Source organism: Podarcis tiliguerta (assembly GCF_965153285.1).
Source record: "Podarcis tiliguerta genome assembly, chromosome: 17".
In the NCBI taxonomy this organism is placed as follows: domain Eukaryota; kingdom Metazoa; phylum Chordata; class Lepidosauria; order Squamata; family Lacertidae; genus Podarcis; species Podarcis tiliguerta.
The window spans coordinates 5,752,745-5,770,627 of NC_139550.1; the positions used below are offsets into that span (position 1 = coordinate 5,752,745).

Here is a 17,883-nt window from a genome sequence, read left to right on the forward strand (position 1 = left end):
TTAACTCACCATGAGAGAAGATGTCATTTCACATAACATTGTGTTAATGGATAAATCTCCTCTAGCCCTCTCAAGCACAACAAATCTCAAGCAAACACATTACACACGACCTGCTAACTTAAACAGCCAACTTCCAATATTTAAGGCCTTTTTAAACATCCTGTCTTATTCAGTCGTCACATATTTGCCTTTTTAAAATAATTTGCAAGGGAGAACGAATCCTTATACTGCATTTTAAAACCGCTGGTCATTTTTATTTCTAAAACTTGTGTTAAGAAAACATTGCCAACAATATACTACAGACAAAACTTTTTTTATTTTGGGGTGGGGGCGTGTGACTCTTAAATCCAAGTTTGTATTTTATATACGGAAGGAGTTTTTATTTAGAAAGGCGTTAAAATAATCTGGTGGTCATTGTCGTTGTAATTATATTTTCTTCTTAGGCGTTTTCTCCCTCCCATGCATAACTGCAGAATAAACAGGGAAGGGTGAAGTCAAGTAGGGCTACCCTGAACTTTGAAAAAGACACACAAAGACAAAGAGAAAGTAAGACACACAAACACAGAAGTGGATGGAGGAAAGGGGGAAAACATAGTTTAAAAATAATAATAATGAAAACCCGGCTTGTGGAAGGTTCCTATACGTTAAAAAAAAATACTGTAAGGATACAATCCTATGCACGCTTACCTGAAAGTAAGCCCTATGGAACTCAGTGAGGCTTATTTCTGAGTAGACATGCATAGGAACACCCTGCTGGGTAGATTCGTTATGCAAAAGTAAGCAATTTTGAAATCAATGCTGCGAGTAAATGCATTTAGGATAGATAGGGATGCTTGTTATATTAGAAGCTGCTCTTTTGCTCAAGCTCTGGCTTTCGTTTCCTGGTCTAACAGCACTTAATCTGCGTTGGAGACAAAGGCAAAGCTCTGCTGAGTTTATTATTATTATCATCATTAATATTATTATTAAAAAGTGGTGATGATTATAATTATGGTGACGATGCTTTAACAGAACACAACCCAGTCGAAGAGAACCTGTTCTTAAGTTCCCCAGCGCTGGAAGGAGGAGTTAGAGCACATGCTTCAAACCCTCCCCCTGAAATCACTTGGACTTCGAAAATGTTTCGCTCTGGCTGGATCGTGTCCTAAAGCAAAAGGGAGGACGCTTTCCATTCATTCCCTACATACTGTGGACCAGGACGTGTCTTTGTATATAGAGAGGAGGATGTCCGTGTGGCTCTTTTGTTTTCTTTTGCTTTAACTCCTCTGAAACCACAAAGGGTCTGAAACTGGACAGAGGAGGCTGCGAGCCGGGCAAGCGCCCCGCTCGCTCCCTCCTGCTCTGCCCTCGCCCGCTCCCAGCTGCCAAGAGCAGGTCAAATACCGTCGTCGTGCCTCCCTCGCAATGCCCAAAGGCATCCCCGGCCCCGCAGCCCGTTCCTCCTTCCCTCTCAGTTAAACCAATAAGCTGGGGGCAGCCGCTTCGGGGAGCGGGGCGAAGGCACGGCGGCCAGCTCAATCCTTCTACGCCTGAGAAAGAGGGACAGGGAGAGACCGAGAGAAATGGAACCAGCCGCCTCTACTTACTATGCATCGCTGCAAACGGGTCGTGCTTACAGTGTATTTCCATCTGGGCAGCCGATCCACGGAGCTCGAGGCTTTTGTTTTGTTTTGCTTTCAGATCACCTTAAGCTAAACTCCCTGGGATCACTTTTTTGTTTTGTTTTGTCTGGGGCAAGGGGGGTTAGTTTGTTTGTTTTCGAGTGGAAAGGTCAAGCAGAGGGTCGCTGGCAGTGATGTCGTTCGGCTACAAATTGGAAACAAAAACACTCCGCGCGACTTCCCGAAGGCAAGAAGCTCCCCCTCGGAGCCCGGAGCGCAAGAAGCACGGCAATCCTCGCGGAAGTTATTCCTCTGCAGCGGAAGGGGCTCGGGGGGGGCTCGCCGGGCGCTCCGGAGTCGCCCTTCCCCCCTCCCCGCCCCCCGCGTCCCCCTGGCCAGGCTCGGCCGCCTCCGGGCTCCGACGAGGCTCGGGCTTGCGCGGCGGCGGCGGAGGAAGCCTTATTTCTCCCACCTCCAGGAGGAAAAAGCCATCAATCCCGTCCGGTGATTCAGAAGGAAAAAAAGAAAGGGGGAAAATGAAGCTGAAGAGGAGCTGGGGGGGGGGGGAGAGTCTCCACACAGGCAGCGCTTCTTCAAGTCCGAGGTCGTCCAAGGTAGAGGCAGAGACGCGGGCAGGGACGGGTCAGCTGCCAAGATCCACCGGGGCTACTTTTCAGCGGGCATCTCCTTTCTTTTTCCCCACCGCGACGAAGGCAAGGGCTACCTCAGGGGGCGGGAAGTGCCCCGGGTCAGTCTTTTGTCTGAGGCGAGGTGGCGCGTTGGGGGCGAGCGGGTCCCCCTCCGTCGTCGTCGTCCTCCTCCTCCGTCTCCTCAGCCGGCAAGCCAAGCTGGAGGTCTCCGCTCCGGCGACGGCTCTGAGGCGACGGCTTCTTTCGCCGAGAGGGCGCGAAGGCTACGGACAGGTGTCTCCCTCGGCGGCGCGTAGGTCGGCGTGTCTCGCTCGGCGGGCGTCCCAAGTCCTGAGGAGAAGCGCGCGGCGTCGAGCGGCGGAGGAAAGAAGTCCGTTCTCCCCTTCTCCTCGCGTTTCCCCAACCGGGCAGGCGCGAGCGACGACCTCCGTCCGCCGGGCGCCCTCAGAGCCCCAGAAGTTGGCGGGAAGTTGGGCTTGGAGAGGCGCCAGAGGAGGTGAGGAGAAAGCGGTGGCGGCGGCGGCTGGAGCCTGCCAGCGGCATCCCCGCCGCGCGACGAGGAGAGGGAGCGAGAGAGAGAAGGCGGGAGGGAGCGAGGGAGGCGGCGTTTTGCTCGCGGCGCGCTTGGCCACCTCACGCGCCCACTTCCGCGCGCGCTTAAAGTTTGCCGCGCTCCTCGGGCGCCCGGCGTCGCGGCTCTCCCATGGCCAAGCGCGCGCGTGCGCTCTCCCGCCTCAGGCTGCGGAGGGAGCTTCCCTCTCTCTCTCGCGAAGGCAGCCGGCTCTAGTTGCGCGCCTGTGTGTGCGCGCGTGTGTCTCCACCTGGCCAGCTCTCGCGGGAGGGTCCCCTCACCCACCCACTCCGCGCGCGCGCACTCGCGCTCCCTCTCTCTCTCCCTCACACACACACACCTGGGCGCTCAAGCTCCAGGCGCCTCAGGCAATCTCTCTCCTCAGGAGCGCCGGGCTCGCTCCTCCTCGGCCGGCCGTCGCAGTCCTGCGGCTCTCCGGCTCGCTCTCCCTCAGCGGAGAAGCGCGCTTCTCGGCCAAAGCAGCTTTCAGGACCCAGTTTCGTGTGGACAGCGGCTGCGGGGGGCGGCAGCCTCTGCTGGGAGCCCGAGGCGGGGAGGGGGGGGAGGGAAGGAGGCAAGGGAGGGCAAGCGCTGCCGGCCGCTGCCGCCGGGCCGGCCCGTCACTCAGCTCGCCGAGCGCCAATCAGAAAAGTAAAGTTACGGCCCTGCGCGCATTGGCTGCGGGGCTCGGGAGCTCCGAGGGGAGGGGGGCGAAGCGAAGGCGGGGGCGGCGGGGGAGGAGGCGCCTGATTAGCCAGCGGCGGAGCAATCAGCGAGGGCGGCGGGCGGAGCCCCGCGGGGGAGGCGGATTCATTGACAAACTGGAGGGGATGGCGGGCTGGCTGGGTGTGTGTGTGTGTGTTTGCCCCGAGCGACTGTGGGTCTGTAAGAAGCAAGAGGGCTGATGAAGGCAACTGCGGGGGGGGGGATAGTGCCGGGGTGCGTGTATCAATCAGCAAAGCCCCTCATAGCCGGACTATATGCAGAAGTCCTGCCCTCAGTGAGGGCTTACGCTCAAGTAAACGCCTTTAGGATTGCAGCCCGTGGAACCCGACCCTCGGAAGTAAATCCCGCAGAATACAAGGGATCCCAAAGCAGTGCATATAAGATTGCTGCTCCCTCGGCTGTCGCGAGGCCGGGATCGCAAACACACACACACACACACACACGAGCTTTTGTTTCATTCTCCTTTTCTCCAGCAAAAGTGAAATCTCTAGCAAAATGCCGGAGCCGTCACACGCGCGGAAGCCGAGAGTGGGGTCAATGCGGGATTTGATGTGTTTCTGAGCTGGGCGGGAGTTGAACTTGGGGTTGCGAAGGGTCTCGACGGGCCTGATCAAAACACAATATGGGAGAGGTGGGAGAGAAAGGGAGGGGGCCTGCTCATTAAGGCTAGGCAGTGGGCCTGTGCATTTCATTTGTCCCTTTCCTTCCTGTCCCCATTATTCAAGGCTTGTCCTTTTTGTGCGGGAGAAGAAACCTTCCGCCCCGGCTCCCCAACATTGAAAGCTTCCGTTTCCTGGTTCAGTTGTGGAAATGTGTGATTTTGTGTATGTGTGTGTGAGAGAGAGAGAAGCGCATCTAAAAATGTTTGCTTACATTTGTAAGCCTCTGAAAGGTTTGTTTTCCCCCTTGCTAGCTGCCACGTCGAGCCATTATTTTCAGGAGGTGAAGATTGGCTATCGCGGATTAATCACCGCAGACGGGGCTTCACTTTTCGCCCCGCGTCAGGATGCTTCTCTACGTTCAGACGTCACTCATCAGGTGTCGTCATGTAGGAAGCTGATGCGCACTGCATGTGTGAACCAGGCCTTAGAAAATGTCCCTGTACTTCCTCCTGCCCTGGCATTTGTGTATAAGAATGTCTTCTGACTGAAAGTATTGCCTGTGTACGAACGTGTGTCTATATCTGCAATCCTGTGCGCAAGGTGTGAGACTTGCAGGATTGCGTTGCGTGTAGTTGAACCCGCGCGAGAGAGCTAAAGATATACTTATCCGTTTTGACACGTGTGTGTGTGTGTGAGAGAGAGAGAGAGAGAGAGAGAGAAAATGAGCTATAGGAGCCAATTCCAAGGGGCTGAGAGGTCTTCGCCCCCCCCCACACCCATAAAATATTTGAGGGGGCAGGGACGGGTCCTTCCCAGGTTGATGGGCATTGCCATTCAAATAGTGTGCGTGCATATGATCGATTATGCGGGGCGGGGCTTACCTCCCCCCCCCCCCTTTTATTCAAGTAGGTACCCCTGGAATAAGAGCACACTTACATGTGTGTTGGAGAATGAAATGTGTTTTGTGTCGCCCCTTTCTTTGAGCTGGGAGATGGAGAGCATCAGCCAAGCATCTGCAAGCCTCTCTCAGCTCCAGCCTTGTGTTCCTTCGGTCCCCATAGAGGGAACGTCCTCCCCAGGCGCGGAGAATGGAGCGGGGTGTGTGGGGAGGGGCTGGGACACTGGTGCTCGGGGAAAGGAACTTGTTTCCTTTCATCAGAGGTTAGGAAAGTTCGCTCCCTTTGGAGGGAGGGTCTTGGGTTCGCCTGGAGACGCCGCTGGTCGCCCGTAATTCCAAGCGCGTCTCCTTCCGTCTCACCACCTGCCAAGTCCGACCTCATCGATTTTGCCATTGAACTCCCATCAACCGCCGGGGAAACCCGTCTCGCAAGAGGCCTCAGGGCTGCCCTAGCCACTGACGCGGGCGGTTGAGGCGGAGGACGCGATCCACTCGTGCCCTGCGCGCAACGAAAGGCCTCCACTAGTCGCCCAGTCCTGAACTTGTTCCCTCTCCAGTAGCAAGTGAGTCCCACTTGTCACGGTATGCATTTTAGTAAAACCCCATTAAGACGGGTGTGTGAACATTTTAAGTCTGTTTTTTTAAAAAACAACAACAACCCTATTGCGATTGTTTTTAAAACTGTAGCTACACAGAGAGAGATAAATATATAAAATCAGAGTGCTCCTTTTTATAAAGCGGGCTTCAAAATGAGAGAAGCGAGATAAGGATCATTAAATATAGGGAGCAACCGCTCGTTCGCTCGTCTCTTTGGCTTTAGAAATAGCACATGACTCGCCGCCCTAAAGTGACTCGATACGGTCTCTTTTCGCCTGCTTTATTCAGAATTCATGAAATGTACAGTTATTACCGGATATGGTTTCATATGCATGGCAGAACTAAGTAACTATGCTCTTTGTCATTCTACTTTGTGGGGAAAATAACAAAATAAAAACGCGAGGACTGGATCCCCGTGCATTGTCGGTAATATTTTGAAAATATTCCTATGTGCATAGAAATACAGGCGCGCGCCTCTGAAGCGGGGAACAACGCACAGCCCTGTTAAGGTATATTGTTAAGGGGTTAAGACTTACTGAAACCCCAAATAAGAAATAAAATGAATTCCTTCTGCATGAACATCGTTAGGATCCGAATGCACCGCCGAAGTTCCACAGAAATTAATGAATGAGACTTGCTTCCAAGTGCAAGTGTTCCGCACTAAGCTACAGGCAAATGGGGACAGCGCCTGATTTTATGCCTGGATATGTGTGAACACACATTCAGACCCACATTTGTTCTGCTGTCCTGTATTTACTGTAATATAATAGGCACAACAGTGTCTGCACCTAAAACATTGTGGTACACGTGATGGAAAACACACAGAGCAATATTGGTCATATGACTCAAGGTGTCATATGACGTGCTTGCGCCTATACAACCTTCATGGCCTTCTATATGTGAATATGCTTATGTCTTGTATAACTGCCATTTTATATTTCCCCTGTTTTCACATAGTATACACACGTACACGCTCAAGATAGCATAGCATCATCACTGAGATGTAATATAAGTTTTTGTATCAATGGGCGTTTGCACCTAATTAAAGCATCGTAAATGCACACTTAGCAGTGTACTGCGTTTAGTTGAATACATCGTTGCACTCGTTTCTGCTACAGGAGCACAGGTGAATATTTGCGGCCGCAGGCACAGTCACTCCCAGATTGCACGCCAAAAAACCAGTAAGTATCGTTTTACGTCGATACGACTCATCCTTGGAATCAGAAGAAAAACCCCCATTGACTCTAAAAGAGCTGGACCTGAATGCCTTTTGCTCAGCTGCAGTCATGTCTGGGAGTTCCTTTAAAAATAAAAATAAAAACCCACACCGTCCTCCCAGGATGCCTTTCTTTCTACAGCTGCAGTTAATAGTGTGGCGATTTCGAAAGGGTCCCTTTAGCAAAGAAACACAGGCTACATTTCTGTCTCTGTCTGAACAAAGAGTTGTTACCAAAGGGTACAATTCACAGTATGTCTTGACACACAAAAATGTAACGCACACACCTAGCAAAGACGCAAGCAAAAAGGATCACTGAAAAACCCTGTGTGAAATGTGGACAGCAAGGCCCCCAAATTGTGCGCACGTTCCCCCACCATGCAGAGGTGCTCCTCCATCTATAGGTTGGCCTATTGAACATGGCGCCCTTGATATCTCGGGTTGCTGTGACTGAGCAGTGTTGTGTGCGAGGAGGCCTGAGGACAGACCTTTTTGTGCGCAGCGACATGAGAAGCTAGTAAAGCTTTTGCTCCTTTTTCTCAAGCAGATCTCAAGCGCGGAGAGCTCCAAACTTAGCGAAAAGCGGCAGCAAAGGTCACGAGGCTTTGGCAGAAACGGACATTTCCAGCAAAGATGCTGCCGGCTCATCCAATGCAAGGATGGAAAAAGCAGCCCCATTTCCCCAGTTATCGAGGATGAGCGCGAGAACCTTGCGCGTCCCACCACTATGAGTCCGCCTGGCACGGATCTAGGGGTGTTGTTTGTGAGGCGGTGGGGAAATTCACTCCTAACGCGAGGCCTTCGAAAGTAGGCCCTCTCTTTCCAGAGTACTTCCAGAATTAATCGCCCCAAGGTGCGAGCAAAGATCGATAGCTGAGGGAGGTCGAGGGCGCACCAAGCTGCGATCCTAATCGTCCTGATCAGGAAGCGAATTTCCCGGAAATCGTAAGAGGCGAGTCGCCCCGGGAAGACGCTGAAGTGGCGAGGAATTAGAGCCCATAGGGAGAAGGGTAGGGGGACGAAAGAGGGCGGTGTCAGAAGCCAAAGTTGGCTTATCTGAAGGACAGAACTTCCTCTTGCGAGGCGTCACAAGTGTGGCTTCTTCTTGGCCCCTTGCTGACAGTGGAAATCAGGACACACGCACACACGCCTATCTCTCTTTCTGATGGTCATCCATCCGTCCTCAAGCATCCCCAAGAATGATCAGACTGACAAGAGCTGCTCGAAAAGGTATGCAGGTTTAGAGGGTCGATTGGAAGACAGCGAGGATCCTAAGCGCCTCTATTCAGACGTTCCCACTTAGTTCCCAGGTTGCTCTTTAGGACTGCAGCTTAAAATGGTGAGAGTAACAGGACTGCATTTTTTAACACTTTCCCACAAGTTTAACCCCGCCCCGCCCCAACTTCTGCCTGCACACAGAAAACTAGCATATCATGGATAAAGACTTAGTTTAGCTCACCAGTCCTCGGGCGCTGTTGCTGGGATTTTTTACGCGAGGACAGGGGTCAACAAAACCATCACCCACCCACCCCTCACCTGCAGTTTGAAGCCCAGAATCCGTCCACAGAATTCTCAGTAAATGCCACAAGGTCCATTAATATTATGGTGGTGCCCGGATTAATACTAGCTGCAAAAATAGTGCTAGAACAGTTTAAATCTTAGGCCATTCAGATTCACTGGACAGCGGCTGTCCCTAACCACTGCCAATAACCTGTTTCCCCTCCATTGTGCTGGGAACGGTCTGTGTGTTTTGAAAAGAGTGGTGGAGTTTGTGTGTGCGTAAAGTTCAGAGATGGCTTTGTAGTCCTTAAACCAATTCTTGCTTATTTGTTTTCGATGGATGTCAGCGGGAGAGGCAAAGCACCCAGTCCATGGTTAAGACCACAGTTCTGGATGGGCAGGGTAGGAAATGGAGGAGCTGGTGCTCTGGGTGTTTGCTTTTATGCATTATGTTTGCAGAGTGTCCCTCTCTCCAGAAGAAGCACAAGCCCAAGACAATTTTTAGACAAACTCCACACCCCACCTGCCTTTTGAGGGAAGCTCTTGGGTTCGCCTGGAGTATATGGGAGTTATATTTCTGATTTTTGTGGTACTGGTGGAGTGTGAGGGGGTATCTTTTGGTGGGCTGGATAAGACTCATAGGAAAGATCTGCTTTTGAACCTATCTGAAAGGTCTGACTCCCAGGCATTTACAAGCCAAGCTGCATGTTTTTAAAGAGCTTTTCTGGTGGCTGAAGGTAAACCTAAGGAATAATCACATAATCACATATGGTCTGAAACACAAGAAAGACACTTGCCTCGCTGTTTAACTAGCCCTCCAACTGTGTGTTTTATCAGGGGTGGGCTTTTCTCACATGCAGCTTTGACTAATTATTTGTTTATTTGATCTTATGGTTCATTCATAGCATAAGCCCAGGGATGTCATTTAGAGAGGCACACACCACCTCAAATTTAAGGCCACTTGGCTGTCCTAACAAATCACTTATATTTCAGGTAAACTGACTCACTAGGCTTCTACTGTGGTTACATTAAATGGGCCTATACCCTATGGCAAAGCCACAGATCCGTTGACTTAAACAAAAGGAGTGTGGCTGATATAATGATATTATGAGGCATTTTAAAATTCACCAAAAAATTGTCTTAAAATGTACTGGTTTTTTTTTCCCCATTTCAACCATTGGGACTTACTTCTGAGCAGAAGTATTTAATATATTCAATATTGAATATAATATCAAATAGTTAGTGTTTGATTCTTGCAGGGCAGAGTATGTCTGGCGGGATTATCAGAGGGAGCACGACTCAAAGGCCTGCTCTTGGATAAACTAACTGCCAGAAACAATTTTCTTCAGATCATTGGCATGTTACTTTTATACCTCATGTTAGCACATAGTTCATCTGTCTGAAATGCAGGGTGCTATCCTGTGCTCCTTAAATGTTGCCACTGAATCTGCTCCTTCTCTCTCTCTCTCCCTCTCCCTCTCCCCCCCCCCCCAGTGTGAATGAAATCTAAAATGACACTCCTAGTTAGATCTAAAGCTCAGAGAAGCATGTTTTTAAATAACAACAACAGAGGGTGAAGGGCACTTTTACAAAGGAAAGGAAACGTCTCAGAATGTGATCTTTCAGCTCCATAGTAACCCCAAACCGCATTTGTCAAGGACCTTGAGAGGAGACACCCACTATAAGAGTGAGTTCCTCTAGGCCTCTTTCCGCTGCAAAATCACTTCTGATCACCCTTTCCACAAAACACAGTCAAATGGTATTCTTAAGTTCAAGTGTGCTTTCGTTGTGAGTGGGATATGAACCAGGCTGTGAATTTTCAACGTGTATTCATTTGCAAGGAACTTTAGGTGAGGAAGAGGGAGAGAAAATGAAACAACACAAAGATTTCTCAGGGCACAGAGACCAGTGTCTCGGTTTTCTTTTCTTTCCCTCTTCCCCCACCCCCTTTCCCAGCTCAGCAGCCTTTGAAGATGGTTCCCTTTTGTATTCAAGCTTGGACACTTTCTTCCGGTCATTGATGAACGCCTCTCCCCATACAAACTTGCTGCACCCATATGCTCTCACCAGAGTCAATGCTAACCATTTCAGATTACCCTCCACTCCATGTCAGCGCCTTGCTGGAATTTTCAGCAAGCTGTATGTGCATCAGTTCTCAAATCTGTCTCTTTTTCCTGAAGAAAGCATGGGGTTGACTTTTGTCCAGACTGAGAGTGACTTTTTAGAGTATGTATTTATGTCTGATTATTTCTAAAGCTATGCCTCACCGTGGACTGTTTAATTTTGCTCCCACATTAGGAGAAACAGCCCGTGTCCTGCATAAGGAAGGCCAATAACAGCCTTAGGCATTTCGAATCCTCACTTTGCTGTTATAATAGAATGTTCCTGGACATTAATTAAAAATAACAGTTTATTCAGCAAGGAAAGGGAATGACTACATTCAAGGTTCTGTTTTGAATCAGTTGAGTTCAGCGACATTAGGCCACCACCCACAAAACAGCTGATCAAAAACACATTGGATTTAAGTCCATTGTTAAGTTAATGTGCAATCCTGTGCACATTCATTTGATAATTTTGCTCTGGAATAGGCACACAGAGAATTGCATCATTCAGGGGTGCCAATTTGAATAAAATATTGGGGGACTCAGGTAAGCCCTGCCCTGTGCAATCAATCACAAAATGTGGTGCACACACCATTTGAATGTAACTGCCTATCAACTTTGGGGGGGCCCAGCCCCTCAAATATTTTATTATGGGGGCCAAAGGGACCTCAGCTCCTAGAAGTTGGCTCCTATGGAACTGTTAGTGGTTTTTAATCACTTCTAAAGGGATTCTGCAGCCTGTTTTCACACATTACAGAGTCACATACCTGTTTTCTACTGAGTGTACAATTAGCAGGAAGTCACAGCCAATACCTGTGTGGTATCAGTGTTTTCAAACACCCGTATGAGTTCTTTTCAGTACAGTGGTACCTTGGGTTAACTACTTAATTCGTTCCGGAGGTCCGTTCTTAACCTGAAACTGTTCTTAACCTGAAGCACCACTTTAGCTAATGGGGCCTCCTACTGCCGCTGCACCGTCGGAGCACGGTTTCTGTTCTCATCCTGAAGCAAAGTTCTTAACCCGAGGTACTATTTCTGGGTTAGTGGAGTCTGTAACCTGAACCGTATGTAACCTGAAATGCATGTAACCCGAGGTACCACTCTATATGCTTTACTTAGGTAAAAAAGCCACTTAGGTGTATAAAGTACTTCTTCATGCAGTGCATAGTTAAAACTATGGAATTCACTTTCACAAGATGTGATGCCACCAACTTGGATGGGTTTAAAAGATGGTTAGATAAATTCAAGAAGGAAAAGGTTATCAGTCAATAGCTACTAGCCCTGATGGGTATGTTCTACCTCCGCTGTCAGAGGGAATATACCTCATTCACACAGAAACAGAAAAACACACACACCTCTCAATACCAGTTGCTGGGAATAATGGGTTGGGAAAGTGCTTTGTGCTCAGGTCCTGCTTATCACAGACATCTGGCTAGCCACTGTGAGAACAAGGCATTAGACTGGAGAGGCCACTGGCCTCAGTGGGCTCTTAAGTATAAAGAGGTGCATTTCAAAACACCAAAATCCATGTTACAATGTCACCTATCAAATCCCAGCAACACCCCTGGACTCCAGCCTCCCACTGCAGCAACCAGCTTTATCTGACCTCAATGGCTAGCAATTCACTCCCACCCAAGAGCTCTTGCTCAGTTGGCTTGCGAATAGAGCCTTCCAGCTCTGCCTCTCCACATTCCCAGGGTTGTAAACCTGGAGTCCTCTAGGCCTTTCCTCCCAAAATATCCACTTGGGGAACAAGTCCCTTGTGCCAGTTTTATCAATGTCTCGGATCTAAAAAGAAGCCCATCCAATCCTCCTTGTGATGGTGGGCAACTCACTGCTGCAGCCTTATGGAACTAGCAGCAGGGGGAGTTCCAGTCTGGCAAACCTTCGTTTACCCTGGTTGCACATTCCTCACAACAAAGATTTGGGATGGAATCCTCTCTCCACCTAGGTGGCTTCCTACCTGCAAGGTCCTGGGATTTGGTGCTTACCTGGTATTTCTTAGACTTGGTCATAGAAGAGTGTGTGAGTGTGTTTGCGAGAGAGGGAGGCAGGGAGAGATGTGTCCTCCATTTTTGCCTCACTCGCTGATTTGAATGGGAACAGTGACACTCCAATCCTAAATACATTTACTTGGAAACAGAATCCCATTGATTCCCACTGAACTTCCTAGACCTGCAGTGCTATGCACAATTTTCTAGAAGTAAGCTCCGTCTGAACACAATGAGATTTATTTCTGAGTGAACACTTGTAGGATTGCACTGTATGTGTATCATGTTTAAAGGTAAAGGTACCCCTGACCATTAAGTCCAGTCGCGGATGACTCTGGGGTTGTGCGCTCATCTCGCTCTATTGGCTGAGGGAGCCGGCGTTTGTCTGCAGACAATTTTTCCGGGTCATGTGGCCAGCGTGACTAAGCTGGATACAAATAATTCCAAACTCCATTTCTTTTCCTTCTCCACTCCCATGCTGTGTTCATGCATGTTGACTGGTCAGGTTCAAACCTCTTTAATGGAAATGACTCTCAATCAAGGTTCTTTGTAGGGGCAAAAGAAGTAATATATTCCAAGGATCCTCATAACATTATAAGCCACCAGGTTCCAGGCACCGGTTTGGCCTGATGTTTCAGATTTAGCCAGAGGATACCCTTGTGCTCCATGTCTTAAAAGGACCTCAGTGATGGCGATCAGAAATGCAAATGGCGATCAGAAATCGGTTGTAGGGGGGAATTCGGGGGGGGGGGTCAAATACACTCTCTCCTTTAATTTTTCAAAGCAGGTGCTGGAAAATTTACAAGGGCAAAGCCCTGATACACTTAGCTCTAAGATGCAGCTCCATGGGCATAGCCGGGGGGGAGGGAGGGGCAGCTGCCCCCCTAAATCAATAAAAAAAAAAAAATACAGAGCACACTGAGGTTCTGCCCCCCCCTAACAAAAGGCCTGCCCCCGTCCAGAAAAATCCTGGCTGCGCTCATGTGCAGCCCAATTCCATACAAGCTTATTCGGGAGAAAGACAAGCTAGCCTACATCCTTGAAGGAAAAACACACACACAGTTCTGAATGCAAACACCCAATTGCAGTATATACACGCATGGCACATTCATCACTACAGTATGAAGGGGTGACACCCGTATGTCAATGAGCCACCCCAGATCAAAAAAGACCGAGAGGGCTCTTTCACAGCATGTCGAAATACAATGTCTTTCCATTCCTAGAGCAATTTCGTTCGTGGGATTGTTACACCCACGCCTTGGGCACTGGAAGTCCTCGAGAAAAGAACGTCCACGTCGTGTGAACAGCACACTTGTGTGCTCGTGCTTAAGCCTCGAATACTTTCCTAGACCCCCTTGTGAGCAAACATGTTTAGGATTATGATAGTGGTGGGGCTGTAAAAGTGGCGTGGCACGGCTTCATTCCCCCCGCCCTGCCCTGCCCTGCCCTGCCCCCGCTCAGCTCCCCAATGCGCTTGTCACAGCTAGATGGGATTTGGTGAGGATGCCGAAGTTCTTCTAAAGCGCCTGTCGACTTCACTTTTGCTCGCATAGCGTGTACATACTCGACTAAATAGAAAGCAGAGATGTTAGGGGCGTGATCGCGGAGTGGGGGGGGGGAGGGCCTCCCTTCCCCTCTACCCTTTCTCTGTTTGCAAAATAAAGCTCAGTGTGAGCTGCCATAACAAAATACAGGGCCAGTTTTTACACACACACACTGCGTTCTCAGAGGACTCTTAATTCCGTGCGTCTTTGTATCTACGAGGATCAGGCAACCGCTGATTTAAAGGCAGTGTCCTATTTTATGAACCCAGATCCTCAATCGTGCTAAAATTAGTGGAATTCACAGCTTCAGCCCAAGTGCTTAAGGCTTAACTGCGTGAGAGAGCGCTCTCTGTGTCCTCTGTCGATGTGTGTGTGAGAGATGTTGTAGTACGTATATAAACCCTCTGTCTCTTCAGTCATTCTAGCACTGCTGCTAGAGAGGTGAAGCACTTCAACAACAACCGAACAGCAGCAATGATAATGATCACGTTCTGCAACCAACATGGCTGGACACATTAACCTGGAACCAAGCCCTTTTGAAAGCTATGGAGTCTTCATTCTAATGACCGATTTTCATTCATTCATTAAGCAACTTTAAATCCCAATGATTTCAGCCTGAGAGATGTGCACTACGACCCACCACATCTCTTAGGTCCCATTGATTAATCTTTTTGCTGCTTCCAACCCAAGTTAAGGGTGTGCCCAGACTGCTGCCTTCCAAGCGCGTGTTGAATGCTCCGATTAAATAACTTTTTAAAAGTGCCCCAGGATGTGTGGTTTGGTCGGCACTGATTTAGTAGGCAGAATTTACACTGGTCTTTACGCTGCTTATTTTCCCCCTCCTCATCCAGAGCATAGCACTTCTCTCCTTCTGCACAGTTCTTTCTCAACCTCATGAATCCTGCTGGGTTTTACACGTAGAGAGATAAAGCTGGAGAGAGATTCACGCAACCCTCCGATTTAAGGGGGGAACGTCAGAGGAGATGCATGGAGGGGGTTTCGTTGCTTATCCCCATCGAAAGTATTAGTATTAGTATTGTTACTGTCATCATCATCAAAACCCCCATCATCACTACTACTACTACTAGTAGTAGTAGTAGTAGTAGTGTACAGACATTTTGTCTAGACGCAGGAGAATATAAAACACCACAGCTAAATTTGCAATTTGCAAACCTTTGTAGACTACCTTTGTGTGGGCTTTACACACACACAAAACCACATGCATTGAGTTACTAAACCAACCTGCGCGCAATCAAGTGAGATAAAAGAGCAAGCAGCCATAGCAGCAGAGTTAACGACGAAAATACGTTTAAAGGAGAATAATAACCTTGACCATGAGCCTCAAGACCAGTGGCGAACACCCTAGAGAAGGGATTAATGAGGACTGGAGCCACCACTTAAAAAGTCATGCTTTTTGCCAGCGACCGCCTAGCTTTAAGATCGTCCTGGTGTTCAAAGAGGGCGTTCAGAAAATGAGATCTCCCAAGGAATCCTGGCTCCAGAATTCGAAAGTCACAGGTGACTGAGATCTATTAGGAAATATAGGTCTCAAACCGTTCTCTTTTCATGCCAGATTGGGATCCCACTCGTGAGTCACAGCCATTCGTAACGAAAAGAAGCAACTTTGGCAGATTTTTCAAAGAATCCTTTTTGAAGAAGTCCCACCACACATGCTCCCTTCTTTTCTCTCCCTTGCAAAACGCGCCCATAAACAATGTAAACGTTTCGAAACTAGGGCAGCGAGCCTCATGGAGAGAAACGAGGCCATTGCGGGAGCACTATTCCCATTCATTTCAATGGGAGAACCTCCCTGATGGACTATGGCCTTCGGTGTTAATGGCGCCTAATTTGTTGCCAGTCTTGACCTTCTTACTTTCTTTTTCTTATATTAACTGAAGCAGGTTGAACAACGGGCCGAGGGGTGGGGCCCGGGGATCTGGCTGCAGGCGCGTTGTGTTTGTACAGAAAGCAAGACTAATTGGATTATATGCAGATCATCTCTCTGAAGTTAAGGCAGGGTGCACGTGCCTCCTCCAGATTTCCTGAGCAAAATAAGGAAGGAAGGTAGGACGGAAGAAGACAGGAGATACTCTGTATCAACCCTCATTTTCAGACAATCAACAACCTGGGAAGAAACGTTTTCATATTTCGCCTTTTCTTTCGCATTTTTGCATTGCAGGGCGCGCTTTTCACTTTTTGGCGCATCTGCTGTTGTATTTCCTTGTAGCCAGTTGAGCAGTGGAGCCCGCGGGGTTTGTTTTGGAATGGAAAAGGGAACCTGCAAGCCCCCCCACTCCGTGTGTGTGTGTTTGAGAAACGAGAGGAAGAGAGAGGGGAAGAGAGAGATTTTGAATTCCATGCTAAACTAAACTGAAGCCAGTGTATTAGTAGGCTATTACTTTTACCTTTAATAACATTGTGGTTGCGTAGGTCAAGGGAGTGTGGAACAGCGGGGGGGATAGATATTTTCAGCCATGCCTGTGTTGCCACCAGCTTTACGCTTGGAGAACTTCGGCACTCAGAACTCAGCACTAACGCGCAAAAATATTTGGAGAAGAAGCTTAGCTGGGGAGGAGCTTTCCTGTAGTCTGTCGCGGCCTATTTGTATTTAGCACCAGGATGCTGTGCGCGCCTTTAAGGTCCATTTTAAAATCCTCCGCTTGCGAGTAAATATGTTTAGAACCCGGGTGGCAATCTTCTTCCACACGTTCCCCGCGTGACTCGCAATCCAGTTACACCTGAACTCAAGAGATGTAGGCCTGTAGGTTATCCGCGCTTGCTGTCATCACTTTAATCCAAGCTCCTTTACTGCAAGTGGTTTGTGCATTGTCAGATTGTCGCTCACCGTTTCCTGACTGCTGGGAGGGGGACACATCAGTGTCATTACTGCAGTCCACACAGACACCCGCGTTTCCAATAATCACCATTGATTATTCTTCAGGAACACTTTCCTCTAAGGCCAACTCCCTGGTTCTACGCAGTTAGTGACAGCCTTCCCCCGCCACCCCGAGCAAAAGCAAAGTGTACAGTCCTCGGTGCAAGGAATATTTTGCTTCTGTTAAAGTGCCAGGCACGCAGAGAGCTATAGCAGCAGCAGCAGCAGCAGCAGCAACGACCATTCTGTATCTTGCAAGCTACCAGCTATCATTTTCATCACCATTATCACCATCTTCACCTTATGTACCGTGTACGTCACAGCAGCAAATCCTTTTACTTTTATAAAAAAATAACAAGGCTGACAGTTTGCCCTTTGAGGTAGAAACGCCTGCCGTTATCAACACTGTCCCTGGTTCATGTAATGTAATAACAAACACACTAAATTAGTATCTCCCTCCATCACCCTCATTCCCAGATTGATTTAAGACGGGTCCTTGCCGACATTTCCCCTTCCACTTAAATCTGGACTGCCCACATTTCCTTTGCGGGCGACATCTCCCCTGATTTCTGCCCATAGGCCCCAGATACCGCTTAACACAACCTCTCCTGTTCTCCCATAGCTAAATGGTGGAGCTGGTTCCTGCCATCGCTCTCAACGACAGCCAGATCCCACCCCGCTTCGCTCTCTTTTACCAGAAAAGGAACTATACCCTACAAAGCGAGGCGAGTAACGATGTTACCCACCCAGGATGGCCCAAGCCGAGAGTGGAAGCGTGGGTCCCACGTGTGTTGCACCCAGGAGTGTGTTTGACAGTGAGATCAGAGCTGAAAGTAAACAATTCTATAGATTATTTCACGGGTCACAGAGGGGAAAAGCGCCTCCCTTAACAGACTGTCTGGATTCAGTGGCACGAGAGGCACCGGGATTGTCCATCAACACGGCGTTGTTCTCAATGAAGGAGAGAGAGAGAGAGAAAGTTTCGGTGCAGAGAACAAGTGAACTCCCCA

At 49.0% G+C, this 17,883-nt stretch overlaps 1 protein-coding gene across 5 annotated transcripts in view; it reads right to left on the minus strand.

Annotated features, from left to right (window-relative positions):
- The window catches only part of PAX5 (paired box 5), a 251,538-nt gene that overhangs the window by 192,357 nt on the left and 41,298 nt on the right, over positions 1-17,883 (minus strand). The window contains exon 1 of one of the 5 annotated variants that reach the window (XM_083420375.1): positions 1,587-1,608. The exons of the other annotated variants lie outside the window; for them this stretch is intronic. Coding sequence (XP_083276501.1) covers positions 1,587-1,593 — 7 coding nt within the window. The 5' untranslated portion in view covers positions 1,594-1,608. Of the gene's footprint in view, positions 1-1,586; positions 1,609-17,883 lie in introns of those variants that run through there. 5 annotated transcript variants of the gene reach the window in all.